Source organism: Falco biarmicus, chromosome 9, assembly GCF_023638135.1.
Source record: "Falco biarmicus isolate bFalBia1 chromosome 9, bFalBia1.pri, whole genome shotgun sequence".
Lineage (NCBI taxonomy): Eukaryota > Metazoa > Chordata > Aves > Falconiformes > Falconidae > Falco > Falco biarmicus.
Window position 1 is genome coordinate 5319715 of NC_079296.1, and position 12304 is coordinate 5332018.

Sequence of the window (12304 nt, forward strand, 5' to 3'; positions counted from 1 at the left end):
CGACTCTGCTCCTGTGATCGTTCCAGTCCCAGCAACCGGGTTTTTTCACTGGAAAGCAATCTAATTGCAGCTGTAAGCAAAGCCAGTTACGATGCAGGGACTAAAACCAAATTAAATCTTGTGTATGGCTCAACAAGGGGTGGGTTATTGAGAGAGAGGAGAAATCAATGTGAGCCTGACAGGAGCGCGGCACAGGAAAGGGGGAGGCAGGGCTGGGGATGGATGCACACTGCCTCTTCCGGGATGTGGGAACAACCATGTTCGAGGAAGAGGAGGAAAGTGCCTAGACAAAATGGGTGGGGGGTGTTAGGGATCCACTACAGGGGTCATGGAAATGAGAGGGAAGAGGGTTATGAAGAAATGAGGGCTCAAAGGCAAAAAGCACAGGGGAGCAGGGCTGAGAGCAGCCCCAGGAGGCTGGAGGAGAGGGGCTCAGCTGTGGCATGTGGCACTGCTGGAGCAGTTGTGCTGTCGGAGTGCGTGGCATCGCCTGTGCCCATGTGGCACCAGGATGTTGGCAGGCAGCTGGCAGTGCCCACAGGGCGATGGGAGACATGGCAGCTCATTTACAGTTGATGGTCATGGTCAAGGGAAGAGCAAAAGGCTTTGCCCTCAGAGCAGACCATGAGCCTGGGTGGTTTCTTGTGCCACAGCCTTGGCTGGTGGACTCAGAGAGGTACCTCTGATGCCCTCAGTCCATGTGCTCCTGGGCCCCCATCCAAACATAACCCACCCTTCACCCCTCTGCTTCCCACCAAGGAAAACCCCTCACTGTGATCTCCCAGAGCTTTTGGGAAAAGCAGAAAAAGATGGAGCAAAGGACATGGGGAGAAGGGGAAGGAGTCTGCTGCCTTCTCTCCTCCTGTAGGCCAGATAAACGGGGGCAGTCAAGAATTTGCAAGGATCTCCAAAGCGTCTGGTGAATCCTGAGGGTCACTGCTCCCTTCCTGGGTGTTGGTGCAATGGGCTGGTGCTCCAGGGCCTCCTCTGCCCACTCCATCTGCGTCCTCTCTTTGCTTAACCTCAGCCAGGTCCGTTTCCCCATTTATGGCTGACAGTTTATTTTTACTCTTTCTTCTTGGTGTCTTTTTCTTTTCTTTTTTTTTTTCTTCTTCCATCCTGTCCCTATTGATCCGCAGAGTAACTGGAGATGCGGAAGAGTCAAGACAGGAATAGACACGAGCAAACCCTTGGCCTGTGTGCTTGTGTGTGTGCCAGGCAGGGTGCGGAAGGGAAGCGGAAAGACTTTTCCCCACAGATGTCTATTCACTGCTTCATTTTCTCCTCAGTGCAGCAATGAGCTCGGTCATCTTCTTGGGAATGGGTGAATGAGCTTTTCCTGGCTGCCAGGACTGACGGCCGGCACGAGGAAAGCCGCCGGTTCTTTTTCCATTACACACCACGTCTCTTCGGAGTAATTTTTTCCCCTTCGTAACGTCAGTCACCACAGCGCTCAGCAGGGCAAGCTCCATCATGGAGACATTAATAAGCCATAATTGAAGTTAATGTGCCATGGCCAGGACATGTGGATCCAGTTAGGAGGAATCAGATTGAGCAGAAGTGAATCAATTTTAGGCTGATTATTAAGATTTCTCTCATTCGTCCTCCGTGCCCCAACGTATGCTGTCTGTCCGTCCGTCCGTCTGTCCTGCCAGTGATGAGCAGTCCCTGGAGGAATGCAGGAGGAGGGAGTGTTGCTCATCACCGAGCCGCTCCCTGTAACAGTGCCTCACCTGGGCTTTGCTCAGCCCAAAGGGTCACCAACAAGAAGACAAGGTTTCCAATTTTGTAACAGCATTTCCTTTCCTCCCTCCACCAATTGCTTTTCTGAGGGTTTCCTTGGCTTCTCTTTTGCTTACACCAAAGAACTGAAGGGAGGCCCTTCGTGCTTCCCTGCTTTGATCCCTGCCTTCCCCTTGGGCGGTTCTTGGTGCCCCGCATGGATGCTCTCTGGGAGGCTTTGCTCTCCGCATGACTTGGAGTGGAGAGTTTACACTAGTGGAGCAGAATGAATTTGCCCAGGCCATAATCCTGGTTCCAACAGCCAGGATGAGGCACTCCAGACCTGGAGGATCAAGACCATCCCACAAAGCGCCTTCTCCAATAAACTGAGCTGGTTAATTCTCCGTGGTACCCACAGGCAAGGGATACATTTTTCGAGATTCTTGGTGAGTCTTGGGATTCGGTGATGCTCAATGCTGTATTGGTGTTAAAGATGAAGCTATTCCTGCTCAGCCTGGTGTCTGCCTCCTGCTTCTGTCCTCCAGGCCAGTGCAGCTCAGCACTTCCCCTGTGGTTCTAGCTCAGCTCGAACCAGGGCTGCCAGTGCAATGCTCATCCTGGCTGCTCCCAGGCTGCTTTGCCCTGCTTGGATATTCCTCCTTCTGGCTCTGTTGATGAAGTTGTTGGAGAGCCTCCAGCCTGTCTTGACTTCTCCAAGAAAGCTGTCTCTAAAAGGGAGGAAAGAAGGAGGTTTGGTCCATGGAACAGCCTCTTGTTAAGGGTCTTCGGTTTTGTGTAATGACCGGTGCCCCCACTGAGCATCTTCCCCTGAGGAGCAGGGTGGGACCTGCCGGCTGCACCACTGCTGCTTTGCAGAAGGGGGACAGGCAGTCCCTGTCTGTGGGATCTGTGGGAGCCTGGGCTTCCCCAGCCCCAGTGCTGGAGCATCACCCCCAAAATAGCCACAGGCTCACCCAAACCTCCCCCAAGAACTAGCCCAACACCCCTGCAGACCATGGTCAGCTTCTGCCCACGCTCAGTAGCTTTGGGATGACCAGGAAAACCAGGGTGAGCACTGCCTGTGCCCATCCCCCCTCCTCCCCCCACAGCTCCTGGCAGCCAGACTCCAGGTCCCAGGAGGTAACAGCATCCTCGTGTCAAGGACGGCCGGGTCTGCGCCAACAGTGCACTGTGCTCCTCAGCCCGTCCTCGCCTCTGTGCCGGGCGGCCCCTGAGAGCTGAATTTCCCTGGCATTCCTCCAGGCTGGAATTATAGCTTGAGTTCAAGCAAAATCTTGTTCTTGGTCATATAGTTAAATTAAGTTAATGCGCAGCAACTGTTTGCTTGGCTTTCCTTGAGTCTCATAAAGGTTTTTACTCCCACTGCAGCAAGATGGAGGGAAACTGGCTGAGCAGGAGGGAGGGAGTTAGCGAGAAACCCAGTGAGCTCCTCCTTCCCCCAGACACTCTGACACTTTGTCAATAGCCGGAGACGGATGCCCAAGGTCCTATTACCTGCTCCTGGCTTTGGTTTGTGAAGGTTTTTATTTCCCCTCCGATTTTGTTGCTGAGTTGCGTCCGGCCCTGAGCAGATAATAGAATTTCATCGATAGACTGAGAAGGTGATGTATGTTAAAGCACTTAATATAAACAGACTTCTACAGGAGCCCAAATTCAATTTGGCCAATGAACTCAATTGCAGGCATTATTGCATTCCAGGAGAAAGACCAAGAGCATTTATACACGCTGCTCTGCAAATATTTATGTTCACATATCTGTGTGATGTCCTCTTCACCCTTCCTCCCTTCTGTTGCCCGACCCCCTAATGGGGAAGTTTGGTTTCGTGTTTGCTTTTTAAGACAGTTTTGAATGTAAATAATGTTCCACCAGTCAGCAGGATCTTGACAGCTGGTGAGTGTCAACTTATTTAAAATAAATAGCCTCTCGAATGGGAACAGCCAGCTATCATGCTCTCCACTTTGGCATCTTTTAAATTGTCTCCTCGCTGTAACCCAAACCTCAAATCATTTCGAAGGGCAGCAAGGAGGGTTCCTCCCCGCCAGGAGGACTCATCCATCCCTACCACACAACCAGAAGTGAAAACCCACAAGGAAAAAAAACCACTCACAACATGTCCCTCTGACCTAACCCAGGGCCTTTTTTTTCTTTTCCAGTTTTTGGCTTTTTTTCCAGGCCACTCCCCCTGGTTCAAGCAGAAACAAACAACGTGTTCAAATGTTTTTTCCGCCCCCTTCAGCCCCTGGACCATTGGCTCAGTTACACTCCCAGCCCTGCTCCCAGGATGAATGAGCCACCATCACCTTCTCCAGCCCTTTCAGCCCTGCCCTGGTCACTGGCAATAGCAAACCTCTGCCAGAGCGATATCCCAGCAAGGCAAGTCCTAATATAACTGCTCTCCACAAAGGGATGGTGCTTCTCCCATGGCCCAGCCATTAGAAGCTATTTTTACCTGCTTCCACACGCACAGATGGGCCAGAAACAATCCAAGCTCAGCACCCGTTATGCTTTGCCCAAAAGATTTGCTCCCTGCTTTTGCTGAGCTGCCAAAACAGTTGCAAAAGAGCAGGTAAAAAGTGGGTAAGTCATGGCCAGGCAGCTGCTGGAGCATGCTGTGAGCAACGGCTGGGGATGACAATAGAGATGGATAAGAGTTATTCATGTTTCCCCGAGAGCTGAGATCAGTTGAAACATCGTTCTCCTCGGGGACAGAGAGGAAAGAGCTCCCTTCAAACACATGGTCCCATGAGACTCATTAAAGGCTCATCAATTACAGTGAGAGCAAACAATTCAGGGGGAAGCTATCATAAGCCTTACTTTGGATGGCAGTCATTAGCAGCTCTCTGCTGCGCTGCCTCTCCCAAAGCCAGCTCGGGCGAGCAGAAAAGGAGCAGGGGGGCAAAGCCAAGCTGGTGGAGGGGGGAAAGCAGGAGCCCGATGGCCCAGGAGCCAGCAGGAGGGCACCAGGTCTCCACAGCATCCCTGGAGCCGTGTGGTAGCATCCTCCAGGGTGGAGGTGAGGGCGCAGGCTGGACTGGAAGGAAACTGGGCAGGGAGGTGGTGGCCCACTGGAGCAGGCTTCTATTCTCCCACGTCCCTGCCCAGGCTTTTTTAAGGAGCTCAGGGCAAGGCAGGATTGGCCCACAGTGGGAACTGGTGCATGGGGATGGAACAGCTCTCCAGGTCTCCACCCAGCGAGTGGTTCTTCCAGCCCTACTCAGCACCACAGCAGGGTCCTGGCAAGATGCCTGGGGTGGTGCCAGCGCCCCAAAGCTGGCTCATCCCCACAGGGAAGGAGAAGGATAAAGAGATGCTCTTTGATTTTTCTCTGCGTTACTTCCCAGCTCTGCAAGTGGGGTTACAAACAGAAAAGAGGTTGTAAAATCTGTAAGAATCCTTGGAAGGAAAGTAAAGGGCTGGGGGTGGCTTTTTAAAATTATTTCAGAAGTCATTAGCAATGAAAGCTCAGAGACAGGGGCTGCTTTCCCATTCCCAACCTGGCTTCTGCAGGTTTGCGGCACTCACCCCTGCCTTCACCCCCTTCCTAAGCCTGTGCACGGGCATCTCCTTCCCTCACATGCCAGCTTGGCACCAGATGCCTCTCCAACCGCTCGCTGCTGTGACCTCCAGGATGCTGACTTGGAGAAATGCAGAGATGGCAAACTGTTCTTTATGGCTGTAAAAAAAAAAAAGAGAGAGAGAGAGAGAGACAGAGAAAGAAAAGGACATTTTCCTGTAAACTTTCCCTGGCGCTCCAAGCTCCATGATGTTCCCTGGTGGAGACATTGGCAGCATCAGACCACACTGCACCACTCTGAGGAAAGGCAGCAGCTGAACGACCTGCACTAAAATAAACTCATAAATATCCCGTCGTGCAAACTGTAACGTCTTGGGCCACACAGCACTCCGGCTACTTTTGCTGGGAACAGTGTCAGCCAGTTTCTGTTTAATGCAAAATACAGTTGTGTCACCTGCTAACAGCCCAGCACAGGACTTGGGTGCCCCCGGGCCATGGAGGGTGCCTGTGGGTGCTGCAGCTCCCACTGGGTGTGCACTGGGGCTGCTCTCCTCCGGGCTGTGCCCCACCACGGCTGCATCCGACGTGGGCTCTGAATGCTCACCGAGAAACAGCACCGTCACTGCTAGCTTCGACCCATGAGCTCCAGAGGAGAAACACTCCCAGCTCTTCAGATCTCCTGCAGAGCCAAAGAAACCATTTTGCAACGAGCATTTTGCTGGAGCAGCCTGGGACTGGAGCAGGGCCATTGCTGCCTTCTGCAGGACACAGCGCAGGTGTCTGCCCCATGCTGCTATTTAAGCTTTATTGCTAAGTAGCTCCTAACCTTTCCCTTCAGCCTCCCTTCCCTGCCATGGCTGGCCGCCCGAGGAAGATGAGCAGAGGCAAACAGGACTAGCAGCTCCCACCCAGGGGACCGGGTTAATGCCATTTACTCCACCAGCTGGATCTTGGCTGGGGAAAGACGTTGTGCACGTTCTAGCGCATGTCCTTGGGCTACAGGCCCAGAGGAGGAGGCAGAGAAGCCTCAAGAAGGAGTTGAAAGCCCAGGTGCACAAACCTTCACACAAAATGGGGCTGGCTGAAGGCGCTCAGCTGTTCGCCATTAAGTAATGCAGCCTGATTGATTGGGCTGGAAAGTGCTGCGTGGCGGGGTCAGCTTGCCGGGGTTACAGTTCTCTGCTTAGATTGATGATCCTCAAAGGTCGAGTTCAGAATGGAATTCCCTGGCAAAATGGATCCTTTGGATAACAAAACTTTTGCACAGCATCCAAGGGCCGAGCAGTAAGAAATATGTGACCTGGGCACAGGCAGGCAGGGTGACTGGCTGCCTCTGCTTTCTCTTTATTCAGTTTTCCTGTTTACACCCATTAGGAAGTGAGGGTCTTCTCTGGGAAGAGCAGTGCTCCATCACCCCTGCACTCAGTGGCTGGGGGACACCCCTGAGCCCCCACCCCATCCCACTGGCAGGTGCCTTTGCAGGGGCAGGAGGGGGCTGGGGGCTGTCCTGCGGGCTGGTACCCAGCTCCCAGCCCTCAGCAGCCAGCGAGCAGCGTGTGTGTATGACAGCACTCCTGACTGCCTCCTGCACACACCCTGCCTCACTCTCCTGGCAGCGAGAAGGCTGGGGCTTGCTGCTCGGTGGCGGCAGCTTTGTAGCTGGAGCCAAATTAATGGCAAATGAGTTCCCCCTCCTGCAAGGCAGCAGCCAGCAGAAGCCCTCTGCAACACTGCTTGGCCCTCAGCAGGGCATACCAGGAGTAGGGACGTGCTACAAGTAGAAGGGGGTGATGGGGACCAGGAGGTGGTCACCCAGGGCTGACGTCCCCATTGCAAGACTAGCAGGTTTAAGGCCAGGAGCCAAGCGCTACCCTCCATGCCAACCCAGACTTCAGAGGAAGCAAGGGGGATGCCGTGCCCTGCCTTCCTTGTACCCCTCCCCTGAGGCTCCTAAACTCCCCCCAAGCTGGGTTTTAAGGCTGCGCCCTGGAGCTGGCTCCCATCCCCTTGTTCCCACCAGTGGGAGGCGGGAGGAGAGCTGCAGCCCCCAGAAGCTGTTGCTCTGATTCAGGCTGCACCCAGGGCAGTAGCAGTGAGGCTTTGACCTGCTTTAACCCGATATCTTGCTCGCTTTCTTCTCATCTGCTCGTTCTGAAGCGAGTGAAGGAGGCCGTGCTGTGTGGACACTGAATAATTCAGAGTCAGGCTCCACAGCACCCCAGAGCTGGGCATCGCCTCTGCCAAAGGGCTGGGATGGCTCAGCCAAAATCCTTCCTCATCAGAGGCAGAGGGGACATGGAGCAGCTGAAATAGAGCATCCCTCCTGTGTAGGTACCAACCAAAGCTGCTTCCTTCACCCGGACACTGGGATTCGTGGCTTGCTCCCAGAGCACTAATGCTCAGAGGCTGTTAGTGCTTTCAGCCGTGACGCGGCATCTCCAGCTCTCGCTAACACACAGATTCAAGTGGAGCATGCTGAGTGTGTCTGCTGCTGCTCCGTGGACCACATTTTCTTCTTTCCTCCCTTTTTGAGACAGCAATATTTCCTCCTCTGCTTGGTCAGAGGCAGGGTTGTAAGATGGGGAGAGAAACTGTTCATCCAGCTTACGCTTAGCCTCTGAGCAGGTTTGCTAGAATTAAGGACAGGGAGGGGAGGGGGAGAAAGAAAAATAAAATCATACATGAAGGCAGCTCATCCAGCCATGCGTGAGGAGGAGGAGGCAACGGCAGCCTCAGTGGGTCAGGCAGGCGGCTGGGGAGCATCTCTGGGGGCTCCAGGGGAGAGGGGGAGAGGCACCCAGAGCTGGTGGGCATGCACGGCGCTGGCGGCCAGGAAAGACCCAGCTCACGGCTCCCAGCCTAATCCAGGTTGTTTATCCCCATGCAGATAGAGCACCAGAAGCAGCGGGCCACGTTTCCTCATCTCTGCAAGCAGTTCGTTCCCCTCAGCTCTGCATCTCATGTACAATTAGCCCTGTAGAACGAAGCGCTGCCCATCAGACCTCTACTGGGTCACATAAGGCGCTGCTTCACTGTTCTCTAATGGCTCTGCTTCTGAGGGCGTAAATTATTGCACAAAGCAATGAAAAACCAGTGGGCTGTGTTTGGGATACAGTGTCTGGAATGAAATGAGAGGGTTTGGTCCCCAAAGTCTCCATCTGATGGCCTGAGCTGGGGCCCGGGAGTTACCAGAGCCACGTCTGAGTTATGGGCTCAGCCTCTGCGCGAGTCACCTCCAGAGCCTGAGCAACAGGAATTATTGTGCATGGAGATAATTATTCCCTGCGTACTGCACTACAGCTCATTAAAAGTTTGTTAATGTTTTCAAATTGCTGAATCGTGGTTTTCGTCGTCATCTTCTCTGATGAGGCAGGGATGGAAAGGCAGATTCTGATGGTGACTTGTTCGCGGTGTTATTTTGGTGGCAGCAGGCTGGGGCTGCGCTGCGCGTAAGGAAAAGGGTTTGTGTTGTGCAACTTCACACCACAGGAGAAAACGCTCTTGACTTTAGCACGCTGCCCAGGGTCAAGGGGCTGAGCCCCACCAGCATTAGCCATGCTCCTCCAGCTACAGCCCGAAGCTCTCCTCTCTGCCTCCAGGTAAAAGCCTCCCTCTGAGCTACTCACCCAGATTTCCGTACCCGCCTGAAACGTGCGTGGCTCCTTCCTGGAGTCTCAGCTGGAAATGCTGACTTACCATTAAACGGTCTGTGCTACCACAGTTGGACGGTGGGAGTAAAATATCTCTCATCTTGGAATAGAGACTGCAGATCCACCTCGGGCGAGGAAGTGGAAATCGTAACCCCAGCACCAGATACCTGGGGAAAACAGCTGAGTTCAGTGAAAAAGCCCTGCAGAAGGACCAGGAAAGGGGTAACCAGCCCAGCCTCGCCGCTACGTCGTCACGCACATGGACAGCGCTGTACCAGGGGCACGGAGGAGCAGCCGTAATACCTGACAGCTCTCCTGTCTTCCTCTTCCAGGTGTAAATGCAACCTCCACGCTAACCTGTGCACCTTCAAAGAGGGCAGCCTCCAGTGCGAGTGCGAGCACAACACCACGGGGCAGGACTGCGGCAAGTGCAAGAAGAACTTTCGCTCCAGGTCTTGGCGAGCAGGATCCTACTTGCCTCTCCCCAACGGGTCCCCCAACGCATGTAAGTAACCTGCAGCGAGCCAGCCTGGGGCGCACCCCCACCCTGGGCTGCACAACACCTACAGATGGGGGCGGATTCTCATCTTGTTCGTCTCCGCTCGAAGCAGTGCAGGATGCTCCGCTCCCGAGAGGGAAGCGGGTATTTACCCCTGTCTCGGTACACAGAGAAATAAGAGAGGCTCTGGGTGGACGTGGAGGCGATTTGACTGGTAGATGAGTGCTGGGTCCTAGTGATGATGGCCTTGGGCCAGGATATAGGTCCATGGCTTTGTGTCAGTGCAAATTACTGTCCTTTGAAGATGTTATTTAGCCACGGTAGGCCACGGGCTGTCAAGTAGTCCATGGGCTCAGTGCTGGCACTGCTCAGCTGCAGGAGTGCAGGTTGCTTTCTGGATGGCTTTCTGGATCCTGTTCTGCGTCTGTCAGTATTTCAGGCAAGCGCTGCAAGCTGCGGTCCCTCTGCGCAGCTCCAGTCTCATCCAATTGCCTGCTGGAGCAAGGCACTGACAGAAGCAAAGGTGCACAGATGAGATGAAGGATGCGTAACCACCATCGTTTGAGCAGGGGAATTAGGGCAGGAAACATCACAGATGGGCCGGTTTCTCCTGGGTTTCTGTCCAGTCCACATTAGCAGACTTGTTTAAATGTCACAGAGCCACAGTAGCCACTCCAGCCTTTCAAGCAGCAGCTTTGAGCATTACCAAAGAGAATCTTTTCCCTCCCTCCCCAAAAATTTTTTGAAAGATTTATGTGCTTTAAGATGATCAAAGCTGAAATTCAGGCTCCGAAGGCCGTGATGGGAATGTTTTGTGTGTGCCAGGGCTGGTAGACGAGCAGGTTCTTTGAAAGGGAACGAGCTTGTCAGCTCCCACCAAGTGGCTGCATTGCTTCAAAGGAGCCTGGGAGAGTTTCTGGTGTTGACAGGCACAGACATGCTGTTCTCTCTCTTTCCCTCCCCTCTATTCCTTGTGTCTTTTCCTATTTCTCTTTCTCCTCTGCTTTTTCCTCTCCCATTCATCTCTCTTCCCATCTGTCATTCAGTCTTCTCCCCCTCTCTGTGGCTTCCCCCTCCCCTTCATCGATATCCTCTTCCTGTCCAACAGCGGCAGTTCTCTGAAGCCCCCTCCTCTCAGTGGTCCAGCCTCTACCATCATTGGTCCTGTGCTTTATGTTCATGCAAAGCTGAGCCTTCCCGTCATTCACCCACTTGTTACAGTAGGGAGGACCGTGGCCGTTAGCCTCCTGGGTGCCAGAAGCTGGTCCTTGGGTGATCTTCAGCTGGCGGGTTTGAAGCCAGGGGCTTTGCAGCATCCCATTGAGCCAGTGCTGCGGTAGGAAGGGTGTTCAGCCCTTCTGTTCACCGAAACTGTCCCAGATGCAACACCTGGCTCAGACCCTACAGCTTGTGCTTTGCCCAGTGAACCTCGGAAGATATGCTTGTCCTTTGACAGTGGGTCAGGGAAATGGTTAATGGAAAAACCCATCAGCAAGGACCACACTGGTTTTTCTTTCCCAGGTGAAAGGCTTGAGATGCCAAGACCCCAGACAGCGCTGTCTGGCTGCCTCTCTGGTTTAACAAAAGCAGCTCTTAAGACGTTGCAGCAAACTGATATGCAGAGACCCCCACCAACTAATTGCTGTTTGGTCCCTCGTCGTGTATCTGTTTGATCTTCTGCTGGTATCAGAGCCGATGGTGTCCTGCTTCCAGTGACCGGGCTTCTTCTTGTTTTTTCCAGGTGCAGCTGCAGGCTCAGCCTTTGGCAGTAAGTAAAAACATAACTGAAATGCTGGCATTTAACATCGGTGCATGGTCCTTGCAGATGTCACTAGAAAAAAAAAAAAAACACCCCATGGTTATTTTCTGTCCATTATCATTTTCCAGGCAGTAAGTCTTCCCTAATTGTGCCTCATTTTCTGTCCTGTCAAAGAGTCTGATATTTTCTTCCTTTGACTTCAGTAGCCTCATTTTGCCTCTTCCTCTGGCATGGTTTCCCCCCATGAGGTTCGTTAGTATGGCAGCCGGAAAGGAAATAAAAAAAGACTCTTCAAAACCACCAGTGCTCGCTGTGAACTTCCCCCCCCCCCCCCCCGCCCCCAGTATTGCAGACTTCTGCTCTGAGAAGGAGCTGGGTTTGAACTATCTGGCATAGCATCCAGTCTGGGTCACTTTGGGGTATCGATAAAAAAAAAAAAACAAACCCACGGAGAAAGTATGCGTACATCTGTATGTACATGTGTATGTACATAAACATATGTCTATGAAGTGTTGGCAGCAGAGATGGCAGAGCTCAGCAGGGATTTCTATTGAAAGCGTGATGGTGTGATAGGACTCCTTATTTAACAAAGCTGGAGGTAGTTTGACATCAAAGAGCCTTGAGTTTTGGGTAAGCAGAAACCTGGGTTTGAATTTTGTGGCTCAGAATTACCCTCCAGAAGAAGCGAATCAGAGAGCTGAATGAATAATGAATTCTTTGGTTTGCAGGCAAGTGGAAAGAATCGGAGGAGAAATAGTTTCAGAGGAATGCAAATGTAATTAAGAAAAACGCACCTAATTGAAAAGTGGAGGAAGGTTTTTCTGGGTAAATGAACCATATTTAGATTTTAAGCAGTTTAAATTTAAATGGTTAAAAAAACCAAATAAAAATTAAAAGTCTCCCTGAAGTAATTTAGGATTTAAAAAAAAAATAATAATGTTTTAACAGTCCAAAATATTCTTTGCTTTTCGGGTCAAAACCATTTTGATAACTCTTTTTTTCCCCTTTAACAGTGCTTGGCATCCTCAGTGCTACCGTTGTTTCACTGGAAGATGTTTCCCATCAGAATTTTCTGCTAGGGAGAAGCTGGGGGGGTGCTGGGAGCAACACGCAGGAGGTGGACAGGAGGGATTTGTGTC

General features: G+C 52.5%; 1 protein-coding gene across 4 annotated transcripts in view; it reads left to right on the forward strand.

Moving 5' to 3' along the window:
* The window catches only part of NTNG2 (netrin G2), a 51820-nt gene that overhangs the window by 26895 nt on the left and 12621 nt on the right, over window positions 1-12304 (forward strand). For all 4 annotated transcript variants that reach the window (XM_056350796.1, XM_056350798.1, XM_056350797.1 and 1 more), the window contains exons 4-5: window positions 9240-9412; window positions 11148-11174. In XM_056350796.1, the coding sequence (XP_056206771.1) occupies window positions 9240-9412; window positions 11148-11174 (200 nt within the window). The remainder of the gene's footprint in view (window positions 1-9239; window positions 9413-11147; window positions 11175-12304) is intronic.